The 25190-nt window shown below is 41.4% G+C and overlaps 1 protein-coding gene across 8 annotated transcripts in view; it reads right to left on the reverse strand.

Annotated features, from left to right (window-relative positions):
* Nucleotides 1-25190, reverse strand: part of ATXN7L1 (ataxin 7 like 1) — a 203564-nt gene that overhangs the window by 71817 nt on the left and 106557 nt on the right. For 6 of the 8 annotated variants that reach the window (XM_075909853.1, XM_075909983.1, XM_075909922.1 and 3 more), the window contains one exon: nt 9957-10179. The exons of 1 other annotated variant lie outside the window; for it this stretch is intronic. In XM_075909853.1, the coding sequence (XP_075765968.1) occupies nt 9957-10179 (223 nt within the window). Of the gene's footprint in view, nt 1-9956; nt 10180-20329; nt 20612-25190 lie in introns of those variants that run through there. One more of the 8 variants, XM_075910090.1, reaches the window with a different exon arrangement.

Here is a 25190-nt window from a genome sequence, read left to right on the forward strand (position 1 = left end):
CCAGGCTGTGGTAGAGCAGGTGGGGCGCTGCCGGTTGGTCCTGCAGCACCGCTCCTTGGTGCTACTGGACCAACCCGGCAGCACCCCAGCTGCTCTGCCGCAGGAGTCCTGATTCAGCTGCTGCTGAAACTGACCAGTGGCTGACTATAGGAAGCCCTGCCTGGGGCTTCCTGGAATCAGCCGCTGATCAGTTTCAGCAGCAGCTGACTTTGGGATGCCTGGGGTTCTTAAGTTGAATCTGTATGTAAGTCAGAACTGGCATCCAGATTCAGCTGCTGTTGAAACTGATCAGTTTCAGCAGCGGCTGAATCTGGACGCCAGTTCCGACTTACATACAGATTCAACTTAAGAACAAACCTACAGTCCCTATCTTGTACGTAACTTGGGGATTGCCTGTAGTTGATTTTGCAGGATGGAGAGCTGCATGCTGAGAAGTTGACTCCAGAAGCTCTCAGTTGCCTCTGTGTGAATTGTTTCCACAGACTACCATGCATTGTCCACAATTCCCAAAGGCTGTGCTGGTTGGTGGTAACCCACCCATCGTGCACCACACTGTGCATTGACAAAAGCACACATGATGAGTAAGGATGATGCTTACTGGTTACGGTTAACCAGTGGGGGCTGCTTCAGCCCCTCAGGGCATGTCGTGGGTAGGGGGTGCTCCAACCTGGCCAGAGCAGCTCCCGTCCACGGTGTGCCCAGCTTGGGTGCTCCACTGGCAGGGGCGACCACCCTGACTGAAGCTGCCCCAGCCTGTGGGCCCCCTCCGCCTGTCCCCATTTAAACAGTTAACTGGTTAAACATAATGCTTAACTGGTTACATCCCTAATGGTGAGTATGAGCAGAGCTGATGGCAGGAGCCCAACATACATGCACACATGAAATCACTCTCTATACATATAAAAACCTATTTCTGTGGAATGGCAGAGTGATGTAATCATGTCACTCTGTCCTGCCTGCCTCCTTCCTCTCTCCCCTTTCCCTGGGGGGCAGGTGCCACATAGCCTCTGTGTGAGAAGAACAGACTGGCCCAACTGTGCAGGGACACCTACGGTGTAGGCTAGCGAGAGGAGAGCTCGAGTGCGGCTGGGTCTGGGATGGACTGGTCGCTGGTGGGGAAGGGTTGGCTTTAATTGGCAGTCTCCGGAGCTAAGTTGAGGACAGGACCGAGCGCATGAATATGACCCACCGGCTGGTGCCCATCCCCTCCGCATGCAGTCCGTGCCTAGGCGCTGGAAATGGGGATGCTGCTGCATCCCCTGCTTTGAAGTGGTTTCCATCATTTGCAGGGTTTACAGTTTGGGCCAATGGCTCTCAGCACCCCCGCTACAGGGATTGTACCCAGCCCCATCCCTGTGTGTCCCATGCACTGTGGCCGTAGGCCCCGGCATCTGATCATGCTCTTAGCCATGCTCAGCTCAGACCCATTTCCCCTTTGCACATATGGGGTGATGTTCACCTGCAAACTCTTCACCCTGGTGTTGCTGGTGCAGCCCCCACCAGGTGTTGAAGAAATGTGGATTCGGGGCTGGGTGATGGAGTGGATTTGGGGGCAATGTGCAACCAGGCGAGACCATAGGGCAGGCAGCCCACAGATGAGACAGGCAGAGTGCTGCCTGGGTACACATGGGGGTGGGAGGCAGGACCAGGGGAGGCTGGGGCTGATTGAGGCTGCGGCAGCTACGGTGGCTGGCAAGAGTGGGGGGGTGGAGGAGAACCGCAGCTGGTGCAGCTAGGGGTGAGAGAAAGGGGTAGAGTTGGGGCTGGCCCAGTCTCAGCCTGGAGGTTGTCACACCTTGGCCTGGCCCTCCCTGGTGGCCAGAGGGCTGCCTACCCCCACAAAGGGGGGTTGGCGAGTGTAGCGAGCAGGGACGCACCCCCCTAGTACTAATTATAGTAGCTTTATGCTGACGTAACTTGCATCGGCAAAAGTTCAGTGTGTAGACATGCCCTGAGTCTCTATCACAAGGACTGAATGTGCCAAAATTGCCATGGTTTTTGTGCCTGTACCATGCAGACACATTGGTGTCTAGAAGCAGAGTAACAATTAATGATTATGTAACATTTCTCAGATACTTTTTGCTACTAGCCTAGGCTAGTATTTTTTCTAATGTGGAAAGCAGAAGTGGAAAGACTTTAGGGCAGTGGTCCCCAACCTTTTGAGGTTGTCGGGCGCCAGGGGGCGTGGCCGCATGCCCGGGGGTGGGGCCCCCCCATAGCATCGTACCCCCAAGGCTGGGAGGTCTGCTGCCATCACTGCGACTAGGAAACGTAAGGTAGTGGTGGTAGAGATTCTCTTCTGAGGGGGATGGAGGCATGCTGTCTGTATCCAAGATGTTACGGAGGCATTGTCGAGGATTATCCAGCCCTCTGACTACTACCCCATGCTACTCATCCATGTGGGCACAAATGATACTACGAGGTGTGACACTGAGCAGATCAAGAGTGACTACAGGGTTCTGGGAGTACGGGTGAAGGAGTCTGGAGCGCAGGAGGTATTCTCTTAGATCCTTCCTGTCGAAGGTAGGGGCCCGGGCAGAGACAGCTGCATCCTGGAGGTGAATGCCTGGCTGCGAGGATGGTGTCGCCAGGAGGGCTTTGGCTTCCTCGACCACGGGATGCTATTCCAGGAAGGACTGCTGGGCAGAGATGGCATTCACCTTTCAAGGAGGGGGAACACTCTATTTGGACACAGACTGGCTAACCTAGTGAGGAGGACTTTAAACTAGGTTCGACAGGGACAGGTAAGCAAAGCCCACAGGTAAGTGGAGAACATGGAGACCTGGGAGATGGGTCGGAAATGGAGGGAGCGTGGGCTATAATGGCAGAGAGAATGGCAGGTCAGGGCAAAACTGGGAGGCAAGGTCAAATAAGTATCTTAGATGCCTATATACAAATGCGAGAAGTATGGGTAATAAGCAGAAAGAACTGGAAGTGCTAATAAATAAGTACAATTATGACATTGTTGGCATCACAGAAACTTGGTGGGATAATATACACGATTGGAATGTTTGTATGGAAGGACACAGCTTGCTCAGGAAGGATAGACAGGGAAAAAAGGGAGGAGGTGTTGCTTTATATATTAAAAATGAACATACTTGGAGTGAGGTAGAGATGGACATAGGAGACAGAAGTGTTGAGTGTCTCTGGGGCTAAAAGGGGTTAAAAACAAGGGTGATGTCATGCTAGGAGGCCACCTACACAGGCCACCTACACAGGTGGAAGAAGTGGATGAGGCTTTTTTTAAACAACTAATATCGTCCAAAGTCCAAGATTTGGTGGTGATGGGGGACTTCGGCTATCCTGATATATTTTGGGAAAATAACACAGCGGGGCACAGACTATCCAATAAGTTCTTGGACTGCATTGGAAACAACTTTTTATTTCAGAAGGATGAAAAAGCTACTGGGGGGAAGCTGTTCTAGATTTGATCCTAACAATTAGGGAGGAACTGGTTGAGAATTTGAAAGTGGAAGGCAGCTTGGGTGAAAGTGATCATGAAATCATAGAGTTCACAATTCTAAGGAAGGGTAGAAGGGAGAACAGCAAAATAGAGACAATGGATTTCGGGAAGGCAGATTTTGGGAAGCTCAGAGAGCTGATAGGTAAGGTCCCATAGGAATCAAGACTGAGGGGAAAAACAACGGAGGAGAGTTGGCAGTTTTTCAAAGGGACATTGTTAAGGGCCCAAAAGCAAGCTATTCCACTGCGTTGGAAGGATAAAAAATATGGCAAAAGACCGTCTTGGATTAACCACGAGATCTTGCATGATCTAAAAATAAAAAAGGAGTCATATAAAAATGGAAAGTAGGATAAATTACAAAGAATGAATATAAACAAACACCACAGGAATGCAGGGGCAAGATTAGAAAGGCAAAGGCACAAAATGAGCTCAAACTAGCTACAGGAATAAAGGGGAACAAGAAGACTTTTTATAAATACATTAGAAGCAAGAGGAAGACCAAGGACAGGGTAGGCCCACTGGTCAGTGAGGAGGGAGAAACAGTAACAGGAAATTTGGAAATGGCAGAGATGCTTAATGACTTCTTTGTTTTGGTTTTCACCGAGAAGTCTGAAGGAATGCCTAACATAGTGAATGCTAGTGTGAAGGGGGGAGAAGATAAAATAAAAAAAGAACAAGTAAAAAATTACCTAGAAAAGTTAGATGCTGCAAGTCACCAGGGCCTGATGAAATGCATCCTAGAATACTCAAGGAGCTGATAGAGGAGGTATCTGAGCCGTTAGCTATCATCTTTGGAAAACCATGGGAGACAGGAGAGAGTCCAGAAGACTAGAAAAGGGCAAATATAGTGCCCATTTATAAAAAGGGAAATAAGAACAACCCAGGAAACTACAGGCCAGTTAGTTTAACTTCTGTGCCAGAGAAGATAATGGAGCAAGTAATTAAGGAAATCATCTGTAAACACTTGGAAGGTGGCAAGGTGATAGGGAACAGCCAACATGGATTTGTAAAGAATAAATCATGTCAAACCAATCTGATAGCTTTCTTTGATAGGATAATGAGTCTTGTGGATAAGGGAGAAGCGGTGGATGTGGTATACCTAGACTTTAGTAAGGCATTTGATATGGTCTCGCATGATATTCTTATCAATAAACTAGGCAAATGCAACTTAGATGGGGCTACTATAAGGTTGGTGCATAACTGGCTGGATAACTGTACTTAGAGAGTAGTTATTAATGGTTCACAATCCTGCTGGAAAGATATAACAATTGGGGTTCCATAGGGGGTCTGTTTTGGGACTGGCGCTGTTCAATATCTTCATCAACGATTTAGATATTGGCATAGAAAGTATGCTTATTAAGTTTGCAGATGATACCAAGCTGGGAGGGGTTGCGACTGCTCTGGAGGATAGGGTCATAATTCAAAATGATCTGGACAAATTGGAGAAATGGTCTGAGGTAAACAGGATGAAGTTTAATAAAGACAAATGTAAAGTGCTCCACTTAGGAAGGTACAATCAGTTTCACACATACAGAATGGGAAGCAACTGTCTAGGAAGGAGTACGGCAGAAAGAGTTCTAGGGGTTATAATGGACCACAAGCTGAATATGAGTCAGCAGTGTGATGCTGTTGCAAAAAAAGCAAACATGATTCTGGGATGCATTATCAGGTGTGTTGTAAGCAAGACACAAGAAGTCATTATTCCGCTCTACTCTGCGCTGGTTAGGCCTCAGTTGGAGTATTGTGTCCAGTTCTGGGCACATTTCAAGAAAGATGTGGAGAAATTGGAGATGGTCCAGAGAAGAGCAACAAGAATGATTCAAGGTCTAGAGAACATGACCTATGAAGGAAGGCTGAAAGAATTGGGTTTGTTTAGTTTAGAAAAGAGAAGATTGAGGGGGGACATGATAACAGTTTTCAGGTATCTAAAAGGGTGTCATAAGGAGGAGGGAAAAAACTTGTTCATCTTAGCCTCTGGGGATAGAAGAAGAAGCAATTGGCTTAAACTGCAGCAAGGGAGGTTTAGGTTGGACATTAGGAAAAAGTTCCTAACTGTCAGGGTAGTCAAACACTGGAATAAATTGCCCAGGGAGGTTGTGGAATCTCCATCTGTGGAGATATTTAAGAGTAGGTTAGATAAATGTCTATCAGGGATGGTCTAGACAGTATTTGGTCCTGCCATGGGGGCAGGGGACTGGACTCAATGACCTCTTGAGGTCCCTTCCAGTCCTAGTATTCTATGATTCTATGAAAATATGGCACCAATACAGGGATGTAAAATCCCATTTAATTGGTTAACTGATTAAAGGGAGGGAATGTGGAGCTGCTGCAGTCTGCTGCTCTGGATGCTGGAGCAGCTCCTTACTGCAGAGCGCCAGTGCCTGCAGAGGACAAAGCCTGTGCTGGACGCCGGAGCAGCCCCTGTCTCTGGAGGATCCATCATGGGGCTGGAGCAGCACTCTGCCCCTGGCAGGTAGGGAGCTGCTCCAGTCCCCACTGGTTAACCAGTTAAACATTCACTTCCCTACACTAATCCCTTTATTTCTGACCTTCGTGAGGCCCTGCGGTATGTGACCAACAATACAGCCAAAGTTTTTGTGCAGCAGCAGAGAGCCAATTTCCCTAGGACAGAGATCTTTACATTTTCATTGCTACCACTCCTGAAACTTAACAAAAGAAAACATCTGGCACTCAGGCGAAATATACATTCTAAAATGCAGGTCGATAAAGTCTTTCTTTGGAATGCTTTTTTTCTTAAGATGCCTTTTGATAATATATTTTAAGTATGTGGAGAGAAGAGCCATCACTCTGGTTCTCCCTGAAATTCCTTAAGACTCAGATGTACCTTAATGCCCATACTAAAATACCTAGTAATAGCCATCGTCTTGTCTGTAATAGATGATTAGTGATTCATTAAATATCTCTTGCTCACATATTTAAAAGAAAACCACAATGACAGAAAATTATACAACTAGCTAATATTTACAATCCTGCCTTTCTATTACTTCTCCACTTGTCCTCTTTCACTTGCATTGAGACCTTTTCCCACATGTTGCAACCTGTCCCAATCCAGATTGTAAACTTTTGGGGGCATTATCTGTCATTTATTTGATATTTGTGAGGGGAGCTCCGGATCTTACTGCACTTATACTTTTTGAAACAGTATTAGATCAAAGAACATTAATAAAATGTTAATGAGTGTTAGCACAGTCCACATGGACAGGTAGTCTGTGGCAGGATAGTATGGGATAGAGTCACATCTTCTTGTGCCACACATTAACTGTTAATGTAGAGAAGCCCTTAAAATACTACTAGAAAAGAACAGTAAAACTATCAACAATAATACAAAAATATTGTCACTAATTCAGAAAAGGCAAAATAACAAACATTCTATTCTGCATTTGGAAAGAAGCTGAATGACTTATTCACATCCTGTAGTGATCATCAAATACTTTCTAATCCAGCAGTAACTACCAGAGGATATTAAACAGCAGGTAGTAAAATTAAATTTTTTAAAATCTGCTGGAGTGGCAACTTTCAATCAAGAGTTAAAGAGTTGGCTGAACAGCTGTTTGAATTTCTGAAACTCTTTTCCAGAAAATCCTGGGGCACTGAAGATGATCTAGAGCACTGGAAAGAAGCTCATGTTGTGCCAATATTTAAGAGGATAAATGGGATGATCCTGGACGTATACACTGGAAGTATTCTGTATGAATAATTTCTCAAGAAAACTGAAACTATCCAATGGATATTCAGTAGCTTTTAATACTTTATAATTAGGCCTTCTTTTCCTGAGGTCCAAATAAAATGAAAATTCAGTCCTCACTTTACTGAAACTTGCAACTTTGCTATGGAAGAGGCTGGAACTTGCACAGTAAGACTTGTGTTAAAATGTGTGGAGGGAGAGAGAAAGAGAATGTGCAAGCGTGTTTAGAAGAAGTGTGATCTTGCATGCTGAACACAAGACTGGGAAAAAAGAACCCATGAGTTCTAATCCTGACAACTACTGACTTGCTTACTGGGCAAATCCGTTAACCAAAGTATTTTTTTGTATTTCCATCAGTAAAATTAGACGATACAAGATTCCCTTACCACCACACAGGACTGTTGTGAGGATTAGTCAATGAACACACTGGCTGCTTTTAAGATAGAAGCATTAACTGTTATCAAATGCTACCACACTAGGGGCTCATCTAGACTATGTGGAAGATTCGAAAGAGGATATGCACATTCCATGGGAATGTGCATATCTTCTTCCGATCTCACTTTCGAAAGTGAAAGTAATCAAGATAATTTTTTTTTGGCAAACCCGCCCTTTTTCGAAAAGCCACTTTTCTTCTAAAGAATGAGGTTTACGCATATCCTCTTTTTGAATCTTCCGCATAGTCTAGATGAGCCCTAGTTCATTAAATGAACTTTTTACCTTCTCGGTCTTCAGTAAATGTTTCCTATTCTGCTTTGGTGGAAATGTTTATTGTGCATTACAACTTTTTGCATAATGCCATGCCCTGGACTTTGGTTGATTTACAGAAGGCCATCTGTTGGCACCATGAAGGATGTGTATTATGGATACCAAGTGTTTTGTCACAGGATCTATAGAGCTCTGGTGGTTTGGCAGCCAAAGTGTTAATGAAGCAGCTGACAGGTACTCTTTACAGAAGCAGTGGAGTGGAAGGACCTGGTTTTCACTATTAACTCCAGACAGGAGCTTTTGAAGAAAAAGGTCCTAAATCCAGCAAACCTTGGACTGATCAGTCCCCACCAAAGCCATGAAACCTCTGACTCCCCATAACCCTAAGGGGGCCAGAGACTACTGAAGATCCCACAAGGAGATCTTGGGTCATGCCAACCACAGACTTGGGCATAAAAACATAAAATGGATGGAGCCAGGTTAAAGTAGTTCCTCATCTCACCATATGGGGGGGCCTTAACAATGGGACCCCATATTATCTACTTGCCCAACACAAGCCAATATGATGAAGTGCTTACATGCAGGTTACTATTTTGTAGCACTAGAACTAGGAACATTTCACTGGAAAATTGTAATATGAACACTGGAAAATGTGAACTAGGAAAATTTCACTGGTCTGTAATGTGGTTTGTAGAACATAGAACAAAAGACCACATTTGACTATTAATTATTTGGATAGCAATAGCACCCAGAGACGCCACACTAGATTAGGACACTATTATGCTAGGTAGTACACCTGAACATAGTAAGAAAGGCTCTTGTCCCAAGAAATTTAACACAGAAATAGGCAGGACAAAGAGAAAAAGTTACTCCTCTTTCAGTTTTACAGAGGGGGAACTGAGGGATAGAGAGATTAAGTGACGTGCTCGGGGTCACACAGAGAACCCGTGTAAGGATATGTCTACATAGCAGCCAAGAGGGTGCTTCCCAGTGTGGGTAGACAAACTAACTAGCTCTGCTTGAGCTAACATGCTAAAAATAGCATCATGGCTGGTGGGCACAGGTGTTGGCTTGGACTAGGTGTCTGAGTACAATCCTGTCTAAACCCTCAGGTCTGAACTCAGGAGGCTAACCCTAGCTGCTGTGGCTACTGTATGCGAACACGCTCAAGCAGATCTACCACGTGTCTGTATTCCCCCTGGAAGCACCCTCCCAGTTGCTGTGTCCACATATTCTAAGAGCAAGAAACTAAATCCAGATATCTTTGGTCAGAGGCCTTAATTACAAGCGTCCTTTGTCTATATAGCTGAAGACAAGTTAGTTTCTTAAGATTTAAAACACAAATTCAGCCTTCATTTACATTCCCACAACTCCATTGCGCTCAATCAATCTGAGTAACACTGACAGTGTCACATTAAGACATAAGAGGATGGCCTCAAAGATCTCACAGCCTAAGTGCACATACAATACCATCTGTGCTGAAAAACACCTAGAGGACTGCAGTTTTCACAGACTACACTTTGCTGTATGCAATCCTACAGAGCATATCACTAGCACCTAAATAATGATGTTCAGTGGTGCCTGGTGCCCAAAACAAGTGGCAGAGGTGTAAGCAACAAACCCTCATTGATTTTAATTAAGCCATCACTGGGCACTAATGAAAATCCAAAGCTTACTATTAAGCATATTTTAAGATTTGTCTAAGTGATGTCAGATGGCCCATAGGCTCCATGGATCTACATTAACAAAACTCAAGACATCTCACTTGCTCCGTATCTCAGAGACGTAAACTTTGTATGATACATCAGGAAGGTGAACTTTCAATCTTCCTTCCTCCTAGAGCTTTTATTTATCACCATGCAATCGGGCATCAGGTTTGATATAAATATGAATATTAACAACACAGCACTTACTCCCCATTCTCCCCCCACCCACCTCCAGAGCAAATCCATGGGCTTATCTTATCTATTCAGAAGAGAAGAAAACACATTCTGTAGAGGACCATGAACTACACAGGTTTTTTAAAAAACATACAAAGAAACAAGGTCAGACTATTCAGATGTCCACTCTAATGGTACTTACCATGGTTTATCCCTTGATATTTTTGAAGGAAAGACTGTGTGCTGTTTGCTAGTGGAGGTAAGTAGATTGTCTTTGGGCGTTTTGAATGGCTTTGAGTTGTTGCTGACTAGATTATGGCCGCTGATACAGGATTTCTGTTTAATTTGTACTAGTGATGTCCTGGAATTGGAGGGTGGAGAAGCTGGAGATGGGGAAGGTTTACACATTGAACTGTGTCTTCTTTCTGTAATGGAGAAATAATAAAATTTAAAGCACTTCACAAGCAAAAACATTAAATAAAAGCAGAAAAGATGAATTCAAAACTGAATTCATGAGGCTTTCAGCACGCCACATTACTCTAGTTAATCATTACTGAAATTCATCATAATGCCAATGGGTAAATATTAAACAGAGAAACAATTCTATAGAGTGCTCTGAAGATTGTAAAGCACTACGTAAGTGCTAAATAGCAATACTTAACACTCACTTAACATTTTATCAGGAGATCTCAAAGCATTATACAAACATTTGAGAAGTTGTCAACATCTTTGTAAAGTACAATAAGCAAATATTACTGTACCGAACTTTTAGTACCAAAGGGGAAATGGAGGCACTGAGATCCTTAATAAACTGTTCAATTCTCAGATGACTCACTTAAGGATCCACTAATTTCCTAGGAACCTGCTTGTGATGGACATGAGGCTGCTTTGTAATAATTTATGAATAGTGTGTGTGACCTAGTTATTGTAATGTTTAGTATATGAACATGCTGGTTTACTTTAATTGTGGGCTACAAGGAAAACAAACAGAAGGAACAAAGGCTCAAGATAAGCCACCTCTCTAGAAACACTACAGGGTTATTAAAAGATAATGCCCAAACTATTGGCAATGGAGAATCTATCTCCAGGCTTCAGCGAAGTTACAAAAATGTGTTTGCTATGTGGGGCCAATGCTGGGCGCTACATGAGCAAAAGGACTATAAAACAGTTAGGAAGACACTATCCAGAAGTCAGGCAGTTGTTGGAGAGCTGTTCAGCCTGACACCCAAGACCCACAGTGGGGTGGTTGAAGAACCCAGTTCTGCCTCCCCTCATTACAGGGTGGTAAGACTTCAGTTAAGTTAGATATGCACATAAGACAGTTTAAGAATCTTTTTTTCTCTAAATGCTTCATTCTTAACTGCTCAGAATAAACAACACTTGGCTTAAGAAATCTGTCTGACTACTGTGTACCACTGGTCACAGACCCCTGAAGGGAAGAACTATAGGTGCTAAACCCAGTTGGGTTTAGCTACTCAACAAAGGATACTCAAGGTAAAGTATCCTGGGCCCCACTTTAATAGTGGGAGAACTGCAGAATTCCATATCCCAGGAGAGGTAAAGGCAGAAGGCCTGAGACCTGTATGGATGCACTCAGGGGACAGAGTTTGCCAACTTAAATGTAGATTCTAGAAGAGACTGTAGCACATATAGGTCCTTGGCCCATGAGAAGAGATGCTGTATTGGAACTGTTGTCAACACTAAGTCCTGACTGGTCCTTTCTCTTCCTTACTTGAAATCATCCCTTTTCTTGGCCTGCTATTTCACAGTGAGCCAACTTCCTGTGCTGATTGCTCCTAAGCCTCCATTCAGCCCGAAAGCAGAAGGCATGTACTTGCAGCTGCAGAGTCTAAGGCTAGTGGGAATCTTCCGGCCAGAGCAGTTTGTGCAGAAAGGCAGCATGGCCAGCACTTGCTAGCTGACCAGGGGGTACTTTGCCAGATGCCAAGATAATTTTTCAGCACCACCTCTGGGAGGTGGGTGAAGTCCAGAGAGCAGGAGAAAGAAAAAGGGTGAGCTGAGTGTTATCCAGTGAGGAGGAGCAGGAGACAAAAGTGTTCATTCTCAGTAGCTCCATGTAATTTACTTAGAAGGGACACATTCATCCTTACTGACTGACCCAGGGTTATGTAGCAGATCAGTGACAGAAACAGAACTCACATCTTTGGGTTCCCAATCCCAAACTCTAGCTGTTCCTCCACAGTTCCTCTCCCGTAGCACCGTTATTATTAAAATACTATAAATATGTTGCTTTCAGATTCCATGTGGTAAAAATAATTCCCTAACCTCAATGTTAACAAAGAGACTCTACATTAGTTTAGTTGATTGCTGTAAAATAATTTGCTTCTGTGCTGAGAACTTGTAAATTAAATTTAGGCCCAGAATACCGGGAAATAGTTTGTGTGTCTAAACCCCTCAAATAAGGAGTCTAAAATGAAAAATCCAACAGAATGCTACCTATTGCACTACTATCCAATGCCATTCCATTAACAAAAAGCCTATTTACAAGAGTTGTTTAAACCAAACAATTTGAATTTAAATGACTAATTGTGCATATGAAGAGTTACACTTTCTGGTTTTGGTATTTCAACACTCTTTAAGCATAGCGTTCTAGGGTAGGGTAAAAAACACGAAAATACTTTGTCTGGCATATAACCATTGTCAGGAATAATCAGCTATGACTTGGATTGTAACAGGAAGTTGTTCCACATCTGTTCCCAGACTCACTTTGCCTATAAAGGCTCAATCCAGCTCTCCCTGAAGTTATGGGAATTTTATCACCCATTTTAGTTGGAAGCAAGATAAATTCCAAAAGGTCACCAGTACTACTAATTTCCAATAACCAACGGCATGGCCCACTACTGAAGAAGCAAAGAATAAAATAGCATCTATGGTAGACAAATGTCCAAGCAGTGATTAGGAACTATATGCTGAATACTTAAAGATGGTGTGCAAAGAGGGACAAATGTGAAGGTGTACTCCTTTTTCTTCCCAAGAGGTATATTAATTTTTGTTTTATCATGTATAAAAATGACTAGAAAAGATTCTTTTCCATCCACCCCAATTTTTTCCTTACTTATTCTTTACAATGGTCATTATACTGTGATGCCTGGAAAGCCAATGCAATTTTGATATTACAAGCACTCAACAAAAGAGAATTTAGTCAGAATGTTTTAAACTTTTTTGCTTTTGTTAAGACACTTATTTTACATCAACGACAATACAACACTTTGAACAAAGAAAGTCTCTATTAAAGAGTCAATATCTCCACCACACCCCTTCAGGTAAATATGCCTTGAGATCTTCCAAGGTCCTCCCATAGCTCAAGAAACACCAGATTTGACATTTGGTTTTTTAAATACAATAAAAAGGAGTGAAAGAAAAACTTGTAAAACATCAATAAGTAAAAAGAGGGCACATGCTCAAACTTTAAAAAAAATCTTTGTCTGATCACCTTCTGATTTTGTATCTCAGATTTCTGACAACAGTTTTACCTACAATAAGTCATTTTTGAAAAGCACTGTAACTTTTCTATAGTGTTTTATTTAGTTAAATTATATTAATAATTTTATGCATTTTGGTGGTAGAGCAGTGTTAACATCTTGCAATTTTTACTGCAGATGTTTTAATTTAATCTACCTGGTTCTGCCAAACAAAAAAAATTGAATTATTTTCTAGATTTTACTACTAGCCTCTTGAGATACTGAAGACGGGGTGCTGTAATGTAGCCAATCAAACACTCCTACAATAACAGACTCCTTGTGAATTAAAACTGCTGTTTACTCCTTAAATATTCAGCATGGACTGTTCAGACTCTCACTGCATTTAATCATCACTGCAGTTATTTGTCTTGGTAAGATTCACTGCCTTTTAGAAAATGATACTGTTAAGTATTATACATAAGGGTATAGTAGTTGAGGGAAATATATCTTGCTTATAGAAAATTAAAATGAATCTCTTGGGAAAAAGACACTTTGGTTATTTTACAGATACTGACCATTTAAGATGATCAATATTTTGGAGTCCTCTAAAGAATCACATGCATGAGCAACTTCAACTTTTTTTGTGGTCCTTATTATATGTAATTTTCACTCAAGCAAAAATTTTGGAAAGTTTTTGATGGAACAAATAAGTCAACTAATTCCCAACAGCGAAACAATACATTTACATTGTAATTTTCAATGTATGTGAAATGTCAGAAATAAAGAGTATAATGTTAATATGCAATAGTTTATCCTTCAATTTTTAGAATGCATGTGTTTGGGGGAGGAAAGGAAAGAGTTCTAGGGTACTAAGACAATTTTAATGTTTTACTAAAGCTTAACATTCTTGTGATCAGAACTGACTCTTACACATGGCATTTCCTTCCGTATCTTTGAATAACTACAAACAAACCATGGCTATAAGTAGCCTTCCACATTTTCAACAACTACTTGGAGAATTACCAGAAATATTACTTGGCCTCAGCTGAAATTACTTTAAGAACTGCTGGATAAATAAAAGAAAAAAAATACACTTCACTATACATATGAAAAAATGAAGATCACGCCCATTGTCATACTCAGTTGCCTAAACAGAATGGCTACATTCTTCCCTTTGCACGTATCTGAAAATTAAACGTGGCTGTTGAAGCTTCTTCTATTTTTAAATTATATTTCAGTTGATTTGTGTGAAGTGCACATAAAAGCTCACATACAATTTATACTCTCAAATAAGGTATTTGCGCACACAATTATCCAATAAGGATGTAACTGGTCATTTGGGCATGTAAAAACGGGATTTTTACATGCCCCTGTGGTAACTGTATATGCAAATTAGACAAATAAGTGCACATAAATTTATAAGCATACAAGCCCCAGAGCAGGAGCCACACCAATCTGCACACAGAAATGACGGAGACCATGGACCAGGCCACCAAAGCTGCTCTAGCTGCCACTGTCCCCTCATCAACCAGCACCTTGAATTCCTTTCTAGGGTTCTCCAGTAAACAGGACTCAAACTTGGCCATTGACTGCCACATGCTTAAGTCATATTGGGCAACCAAGGCATGGTGGTTAGCCACCCTCAACTGGAAACCGGCAGATGAATAAAGTTTGTGCCCAAACAGATCCAGCATTTGGAGTCTTTATTTTTAGGGGTAGGGAAGGCTGGCCTTGTCGGTCTATGGTTGACACATTCTACCACAAGCAAAGTTGGGATTAAGTACGTGTACAGGTAGTCATAATCTTTAATCAGGACAAAATATTTACCTTCCGCCCTCTTGGAGACAGGGGGAACTGAAGGTGTCTGCCATCCTGCCTTTGCTATCTTGGTGACTCCTTCGTGGAGTGGCAAGGTGACCCCAGCTGGAACCACCTGCCAGAATATGCCAACGAGGATGTTGGTAAGTTCCTCCACCTCCTCTGCCTGGAGGACCAGGCTTGCAGCCACCCACTTCACAAAGAACTGGTGCATCCTGTTGTCATCCTGTGGAACCACCAGAGCGGGAGCCACTATGGCCTCATCTGGGAAGGAGGAAGAGGCCTGCACTGACTGTTCTTCCTCAGGAGGTGACTGCTGGCCCCCAGCCTCCTCCTGTATTATCGGGGTGCCCGGTCTCGCCAACCTCAGTACTGGGGGCTGGCTGACAGGTGGTCTGGAGTGAGCGTCTGAGGCTCCAACTGCGTAATTTGTGGCTGCATAAGGAAACCTCACAGGGTCCATGAGCACTGTGAAGGCCACAGTGCCTGCGGCCATAGTGCTGGATGTGTAGTCACTTGTGGTGCTGACGTGGACAGTTCGGGTTGCAGTGGCGATGCCTGCACCGGTGGGAGGGAGGACTGTTCCAAAAGGACTCCTGCAGACTTGCCAAAGCCCACAATTGGGATCAAATACTCCAGCCCCTTTGGTGCTGGGAGCTGCCGGTGGAGGGTGACCTTGGAGAATGGGAGGTGTGCCCACGGCTGAGAGTTGGAGACCAGAGGTGGCCACTGGACCTGCTTTGTGTCAGCAGCAACTGGTGATGAGGTGATCTCTAGTGTTGGGAGGAGGAGCAGGATTTGGGAGAACCTTCTCTCACATCCCAGATACTTCAATGCTGGGTGACAGTCCCAGTATGGGAAGTGGCGTTGAGCTCACAGGGACCCTTCCTAAGAATGACTCCACTGGCATGGTGAGTGACTGCTTTCACCATGTCTCAGTTGCTGGGTAGTGAGTGCCTCCAACGGTCCATATCCGGCGATACCTTGGGTCCCTAGCCCAACCTTTTCCTCTCTCTGATAGGGTGTGCCCAGGCTATGTGGTGCTCTCCTGAGCTTCCTTGCTGGAGAGTGGGAGTGTTGAGTGCCTGGTGACCGCAGCACCATTGAGGGCTTCCCCCTGTGCCTGGGTCCCAGCACTGATGCTATTGACAGGACCAGAAAGGCAATACTGTCCTGTGCCGCCTGAAACACTTCTGGGTGGAAGGGACTTGGATGCCTGGCAGTAAAGGGGAACCCTAAGGGTCAGCCTGCTCTGGCTGTAAGGCCTTATCCGGCACTTTGTCCTTGTCCAGTGCTGGGTTGGGCCTTCTTTTGCACAGGCTGGCAAATTTGTCTTTCCCTTACTTCCTGGCCCGCTTCGTCAGGACACCGACTATTCCTAGTGCTGAGCAGTTACTAGGGCAGGAGGAGGAGAGGAGGCTCCACACTGAGGTGCCGGTGCTTGGTGCCGAGCTGAACCGTTGATCTTGGGGAGCCAAAGCCAACTCCATCAGCAGTGCCTTCATCAAATATCTTTGTCTTTAAGGTCCTACAATGGAAGGTCTTGCAGATGTAGCACTTCACGCAGATATGACCCTCACCAAAACAGTGGAGGCAGTTTTCGTGAGGGTCACTAACAGGCTTAGGTCTCGAATAACTAGCCCAGTAATTAAACTGGGATATGCCCGTTCCTGGGGGTGTCCCCCAGCAGGGGACCAACTATTTGTAAAGACTAACAACTACTGATGATTAAGAATCTATTTGAAAAGGAGGGAAATATTATTCTACAAATAAGAATTATAAGAATTCTACAACAATGGCTGGAGGACAGTACCAAGTACAATCACTGGCGGCAAGAAATAACTGGAGTGGGAAGAGCCCAGAAGCTTCCTATATAGAGCTGCATGTGTACATCACTCCAGGGCGCACTGGGACCTGGTTACCTATGGATACTGCTGAGGGAAAATCTTCTGGCACCGGTGCATATGGTGAACACACACACCTATGCTGAATGGATATAAGCAATCACTCGAAGGAGGATACATTTACATTCCCTATAAATAACTAAGTATAGTGGAATTATTTTATAAAAGAACTACTGTCAAATCCATAAGCATTTGTGATTTCTTAGGTAGACTACAAGCAGAGCTGCAATCATCTTTACAGCATTGATCCTTTTGTTCTTTCCTATAACTTTTAGCTCATCCAATTGACTTCACACCAACACAGTTTGGCTTCTGTGGCCAGGTAGTTAACATCTTACCAGCACTAATCTTTAAGAACAGAGTTCAACTGTACCTCATTAGATTAACATTACACAAAGAAAATATAACAAACAACTTGAAGCTTGTTTTATTTACAATGTTATTACAATATCCAAAAGTTCATTTTATTGCTATAAAACTAAGTTTCCCAATTCTAACACTGCAAATGATCATTAAACTGTTCCAGCAAACTTTCTATGTCCCATGGAAACATGGATATGATCCAATTGTCCCAGCCAAATCAGATTTTTGTGCACACCAGATGTGATGTTTTATGCTCTTTTGGGGAACAAAATGGCGTAATCCCTGAATCTCCAGTACTGCTCTTCAAGATGCTAAAACCAGGTCTATACTAGACCCAGAAGAGCAACTTAAGGTACGTAACTCCAGCTACATAAATGTAACTGGAGTCAACATACCTTATGCCAAGCGTGGCACCATCTGCGCACAGCAGGAGGTTGATGGGAACAAACACTCCCATTGGCTTCCTTGGTGTCAACTGGGGGGTGCCCTCAGCGTTTGATTTTAGCAGGTCCTTAGTAGATCTGCTACACTGAACACCGGACGGTTGATCTCCAGCATGGCAAGTGGTGATATGGTCAAGGACTCAGTTTCTAGCCCTCTTTTATGTACCACCATGAGATGCAATTCTTCACTCTCTCCTACAACAGCTTAAGCCTCTAGTCTCTGAATGACTTTACTAATTCCATGGGATCTCCATTGGCTGGTCTTTGGAAAATAACAACAGCTGTTCGGCAGGAAGGACAATGTCTCAAATTCCTGGTCAGAAGCAAATGAGTTTCAATTTACTGAGAGGATATTTATTTTTTACAATAGCAAGTGCTCAACCTATGTGCTTATATAGCTCTGCAATTTAAAAAATACAATAATATTCACATTGACATAATGACAGTCAATAAAGACTTTCAAATCCACAAAAACTGAAGACTAAGATCCTTCCTCCTCATTTCCATCCTCTCAGAAAAAGCATAAGGAAATAGAAATGCATCATGCTCTGATGGTCAAGACAGACAACTCTGTTAAACTAGACAACTCTGACAACTCCACTCCCAGGATAACATATGAGGTAGTTTCTAAAGTACTGAGGAGACAAACCCAAATGTACTCAGTTCACACTCATTAATTCTAATGAGTTGCATAAACTGGTCATATTTTACTGGATTAAAAAGTTGGATCCTATAATGGTTTTAGTGTACATTAATCATACTTTGATGTTAGAACCTCATTTTTTTTAACTCGGGGAGAGTGAAAACAAAAGTATATGTTTTTTTCCACAGTAAACTTTGACTAAACCCTTCTTTCATCCAAAATGCTTATCTCCCTTAATGCAAACAATTCAAGGAAAAAGACAAAAGATTCAGTTCTCTGAACAGTCTCTAAGTTGTACATCAATGGGAGATACAAGATCACAAACGTGTTGTGGACTGTCAAAAGGGGAAGGCTCTGAAAGGAACAGTACTGGCCAGGATGGGAGTATGGAGCAAACACCATTATCAAATGAAAAACCTCAATCTCTCTTGGTATTGCATGTGAGTTGTTCTCTGGACAAACCAAACCAACCAACCTACCCTGTGCACAAAGTCAAAGAAGACATGTTAGAACCCTGCCAGCAATAGTCATGTTTAAACACATTTGTAATTTACCATGATTTGACTTCCTGTGTAGACAGAGTCTAAAACAAAAACTTCGTGTTTTTTTAAATTTACTACTCTCAAGATTTTAATCCTCAAAAAGTAAAATAAAAAGACAATCTACCAAAGAGGGTGAAAATGATATATTCAGTCTATATTTAATTCATGAATAATTCAGAAAACTCAAAACTTTGGTTCATTACATTAGAATGAGCAGAACTGAATTTCTGAAAAAATGCATTAAAATATTACATTGGCAGTAAACAGTTATGATACCGTAAGGCTCATCTTAATGTTCACATTTATCACTATAGAAATGTCTTTTTTTCAGATGCCTTTCTTGAGCTGTAGAAGATTTGTGGCCAAATTATTTATAACAGATGAGACTGAACAATCAGATGACCTTCAGCACAGTACAAAAACTATTATCTCCGTTTAAAATATGTAACCAGTGGTTCAATGAGGTGCGGTATCTCATTTACAATGTGATTCTGGTCTGTTAAACTGTTATGCCACAATCATTATACAGACGAATGTGCTGCTTACTCATGATAATTCCCTACACAAAATATTGTTTCTTGGAGTACCATACTCTGAATTTTAATTACACAGCTATCACTCTGCATAGTTGAGTAATTTATTGCCTACTCTTTCAGTAAATATTATATGAAACCTTCTAAAGTGCAATAATTTCAGGTCAAAGTTTGAAAACATGCTTTGCATTAGTTCTAATTAAAAACAACAGGCCCTTACCCCCCAAACAATTTTAGTTAGGAGCCAGAAAACTGATCAACTGAAATATTGGCAGAGAGTGTTATCTTGCAATAACTGGCAGTTGCTTCATAACTGGAGCTCACAATTACCTTGTAAGCACTTTCATTTTGTAGCAACAATCTTAAAAAAAATACCCTCTACAAAAAGCAAATATATGAGGCCAGTTAAAAATAAACTCAGATCTGATGCCAACAAACCACAGCAGAGTGCTGCAAGATCCAAGGATAACTTTACTAGTGAGAGTTTGACAAAATTACTGTTCCAAGTCCAGTTGAAAGGTTGGAAACAATATCCGCAAACTGTATCCACCCTTACACTGTGCGCTGTAAAGGAAATGGCATAGTCAGTTTCATTTTGATCCTTCTTGTAAACTGACAAAGGAAATAATCTGCCAATTCAAAGAAAAATACTGTTGCTTCTGATAAAAAGCAGTGCACAAAATATACACTCCAGACTAGATCAAATGACATCATTTGGAAATTAATTAACAAGTGCTAAAAACCTCTATGCTGTGCATTTCTTTATGTGCAACAGATACAAGTCCCACTTCCTAAAATTAAACAGCTAAAACTCCCCGTTTCCAAACATGTCTTGAAATAAAATAAGATCAGCAAAATTATGCAAAATTCCCTTCTAGGAGATGAAATGTAAACTGAAACCACTTACAGAAAGGAACAGGCTGCCAACGTAATCTGATTCTACGACGACTGTAAACATGTTGTACTTTTGGAACGTGAAATGATTCACATTACCACGGACACCGTCAGAGAAATACAGCAACGTGATTAGGTATTCTGCATGTGTTAAAAATCAGACAGATGACCTGCTGCAACAAATACCAGATCAGTACTTGCCTACACCAACTGTTTTGACGACAAGCACTTATTAAACAACAAGTTTCAGGTCCTACGATCTGAACACCAGAACTGATCTTGTGCCAAGAACAACAACTTTGAAAAGTGCTGCTTTTTAAAAAACTGTTTATACAAAGTCAAATAAGTAAGTAATACTGAAAGAAAGTACAAAAATAAAAGCAGCAGAAGTAACAAATAGTGTATATACATTTGTAAACAAAGATTTTTTTTGTATTTATTTATTCATTCTTTCTGGAGACGGGACTGTGTGAGATGTTTCTTAGTAATTAACAGGAGAAACTGGAGCTCCCTTGGAACATCTTTTATTTATGGAACGATATAGATGTTTTGCCAAGATAACTGCATAGCAGACAGTAGATAACATGTCTGGAAAATTGCCACAAAATTACTGTAAAGAATCAAAATCCTTTTTAAAATAAAATGATAAGGAAAACTTGAGCTCAGTATATATTTTCCAGGATTGCCTGGTGTGGAAGTATCTGTAAAGAAAAACTCAGGTGACTAAAGTAATAGGGCATGCATCCCAAGATATCAGTCAGGGACAGTGCCTTCTCTGATTGGAAAGCAGGTAGCACATCAAGGTCGCTAATGGAAAGAAATAAAGTACACCTCAGCATTGTGCTAGGAGGCACTGCACTTCTTACTAGCTTTTTATTAAATATAAAAATGAAGCTGTACCAAGCAGGGATCAGTTAAAAATCCTGCAGCATTTACTGCAAGAATAGAGATGTTCTGGCCAAGTGACAGTTCCTGTAGTCTCAATTGGATAAGGTGGTATTCAATTACAGGCCAACTGTCATGATGCACCTGTTATAAACAGTTATGTTTCATCCCAGAGTTGGATTCATTTCAGTGGTAGGTGAGATGATTCTTAAACAGTGAATGCAAAAACTATGGGCATATTTATTACCATGAAGATTACACAGAACTATTGCAGACATTCACTAAAGGTTCTATTAATTAAAAAAGAAGTAAATTAACAAAAGATTTGTCTGAAGATTGTGGACTACCTAGTCCCTTTTTCCTCCTATTTTATTATGTTAATAGTAAAACACCATGACTCATCAAACCTTACTCTTACACAAGGTCAAATTTAATTACAAGTTTTTCTTGCAGGGCTTTTTTGGCAGGAATCAGGGAAATTGCATACTTTTTCCTCTTGGAATTCTGGGAGGTATTTTTATTGACAAACTATTGTTCGTTGAGCAGCAATAACATTAGTGATGTAGGTCTAGGTATAAGGGAAGAGTAGTTTTTAATAACATGAAATACCAAATCTTTTGTTGTTGGGTCAACCTTTTACTATTCATATAAGGAATTTTATTATTGTTATTTAGTCAAACTAAAAAGACCAGAGATGATGAAAGTACAACACTAAAAATAACCAACAAATGTGTCAAAAACAAAATGAAAAAAACAAAGACAAGGGCAACTCATGTAATGACAGAAATATTGCTTCAAATCAATGTGCTTAATTATGCTGTCTGTAAAATGGGACTGCTTGTGCTTGTTTACTACTTTTGGCAAGTGGTTTGATCTCTCAAGATGAAAGTGCAAAGCATTGTTAACAAGACCATTTGAAAAACAAGCAAACACACAGAAAAAGGGTGAATGATTTTCATGGGTGGCAATGTAAGACACTCAGCTAGTGAGCCAGAAGACTTAGGCTATGTCTACACTGCCGAGTCTTGTACAAGGACATATGCAAATGAGGCACAGTGATGAATATCACCATGCCTCATTTGCATACTTAATGAGACACCATTTTTGTGCAAAAAAATGCGTCTTGCGCAAGAGCCGTTCTGCCTGAAAATAAGTGGCAGAACAGCTTTTGCGCAAGAGGGGATTTTTGCACAAGAAGGAGCAGTGTAGACTCCTTCTTGCGCAAAAGCCCCTTGTGCAAAATAGTGACTCATTAAGTATGCAAATGAGGCATGGCAATATTCATTGCCGCACCTCATTTGCATATGTTCTTGCGCAAGACTGGGCAGTGTGGATGTAGGCTTAGCTTTGTTATGAAGGGTATTTGCCATATGATGGTGTAGCAGTCACTTAGCTTTTGTTTTCTCATCTTTGATATGAAGCTAATACTTATTTACTTCCGCAGAAAAGGGAATGTGAAGTTTAATTAGGAAGAGGTTACTTACCTGTAACTTCAGGTTCATCTAAATACATCCCTGTTCAGGTCACAGGGGATTATGGGACTTTTCTCTCATAAGGTATGCCTACAATACAATCAAAGGTGCGAGGACAACATGGGTTGGTGTACCCACACTACTTAACATTAGCTAATACTGCTAAATTTGGTGAAGATGCCTTATCATGGGCTTCAGCATGGGCTTTACAAATACTCTGAGGACTGTGGCTACATACTTGCATTGCTAGCCTCTACTGATGGCCATGCCATCAGGTCTTCTCTAGTATTTTTTACTGTGCTAGCTAAATGAAAGCTAGCACAGCTATATCAACCTTTGTGCTTGAAATCACACATCTGATGAACATAAGAACGGCCATAATGGGTCAGGCTAAAGGTCCATCTAGCCTAGTATCTTGTCTTCCAACAGTGGCCAATGCCAGATGCCTTAAAGGGAGTGAACAGAACAGGGAATAATCAAGCAACACCTCTCCTGTCACCCATTCCCAGCCTTTGACAGAGGCTAAGGATACCATTCCTACCCATCCTGGCTAATAGCCATTGATGGACCTAACCTCCATGAATTTATCTAGTTCTTCCTTGAACCCTGTTAAAGTCCTGTTCTTCACAACCTCCACTGGTAAGGAGTTCCACAGGCTGACCGTGCGCTGTGTGAAGGAAAACTTCCTTTTGTTTGTTTTAAACCTGCTACCTATTAATTTCATTGATGACCCCTAGTTCTTACGTTATGGAAACAAGTAAACAACTTTTCCTTATTCACTTTTTCTAGACCAGTCCTGATTTTATAGACCTCTATCATATAACCCCTTCGTCTCCTCTTTTCTAAGCTGAAAAGTTCCAGTCTTTTTAATCTCTCTTTATATAGGACCATTCCAAACCCTTAATAATTTTTGTTGCTCTTTTCTGACCCTTTTCCAAGCCAATATATCTTTTTTTAAATGAGGCAACCACATCTGTTCACAGTATTCAAGATGTGGGCGTACTGTGGTTTTATATAGAGGAAATAAGATATTCGCCATCTCATTCTCTATCGCCTTTTTAATGATTCCTAACATTCTATTTGCTTTTTTGACTTCCGCTGCACATTTTCAGAGAACTATCCACAATGACTCCAAGATCTCTCTTGAGTAGTTATAGCTAAAGTAGTAGTAAATTGTATGTATATTTGGATTTATTTTTTTTCTAATGTGCCTTATTTTACATTTATCAACATTAAATTTCATTTGCCATTTTGTTGCCCAATCACTTAGTTCGGTGAGATCTTTTTGAATCTCTTCACAATCTGCTTTGGTCTTAACTATCTTGAGCAGTTTAGTATCATCTGTAAATTATGCCACTTCACTGTTAACCCCTTTCTCCAGATCATTTAAAAATAGGTTGAAAAGGACTGATCCCTTAGAGGACACCACTAGTTACCTCTCTCCATTCAGAAAACTTGCCATTTATTCCTACCTTTTGTTTCCTGTCTTAACCAGTTATCAATCCATGAGAGGACCTTCCCTCTTATCCCATGACAATTTACTTTACTAAAGAGCCTTGGTGACAGACCTTGTCAAAGGCTTTGTGGAAATTTAAATACACTATATCCACTGGATCCCCCTTGTCCACATGTTTGTTGACCCCCTAAAAGAACTCTACTAGCTTAGTAAGGCATGATTTCCCTTTACAGAAACCATGTTGATTTTTACCCATCAAATTATATTCATCTATATATCTGACATTTTTATTCTTTATTATAGTTTCAACTAATTTGCCGGGTACTGATGCCAGTCTGTAACTGCCAGGATCACCTTTAGAGCCCTTTTTAAATACTGGCATCCCATTAGCTATACTCCAGTCATTATGTACAGAAGCTGATTTAAAAGATAGGTTACAAACCACAGTTAATAGTTAATTTCACACTTGAGTTCTTTCAGAACTCTTGGGTGAATGTTATCTGGTCCCAGTGATTTGTTACTGTTGAAGTTTATCAATTTGTTCCAAAACCTCCTCTAACAATGCCTCAATCTGGGACAATTCCTCATATTGGTCACCTAAAAAGAATGGCTCAGGTTTGGGAATCTCCCTAACATCCTCGGCCATGAAGACTGAAGCAAAGAATTTATTTAGTTTCTCCACAATGACCTTATTGTCTTTCACAGGAATTTATGGAAGGCAGAAGGGAGGATTATTGACTTTTTCCCATGTTTTTTGGGGCAGGAACTATTTCTCTTTTGTATTTAGAACCTAGAATATTCTACATGCTTCTACAAAAAGAATAATAAAATATAAAAAGGAACCAAATGGTTTCTTCTGTTTGTTTTTCTTATAACACTGGATGACTGGAGAACTAACAGGATTATGATATTTCAAATACTAAAAAGTGAAATTTGAGAATAGAAAAGGGAAATTTTTTAATTTTAACATCTGCTTGATTCTAACACCTGCTGAAAAATTTAGGTAAAAGTTGAATTTAAATATGGAATATCAACTGGGCCTTTTTCTGATTTGAGATTGC

This window comes from Pelodiscus sinensis, chromosome 1 (genome assembly GCF_049634645.1).
Source record: "Pelodiscus sinensis isolate JC-2024 chromosome 1, ASM4963464v1, whole genome shotgun sequence".
NCBI lineage: Eukaryota > Metazoa > Chordata > Testudines > Trionychidae > Pelodiscus > Pelodiscus sinensis.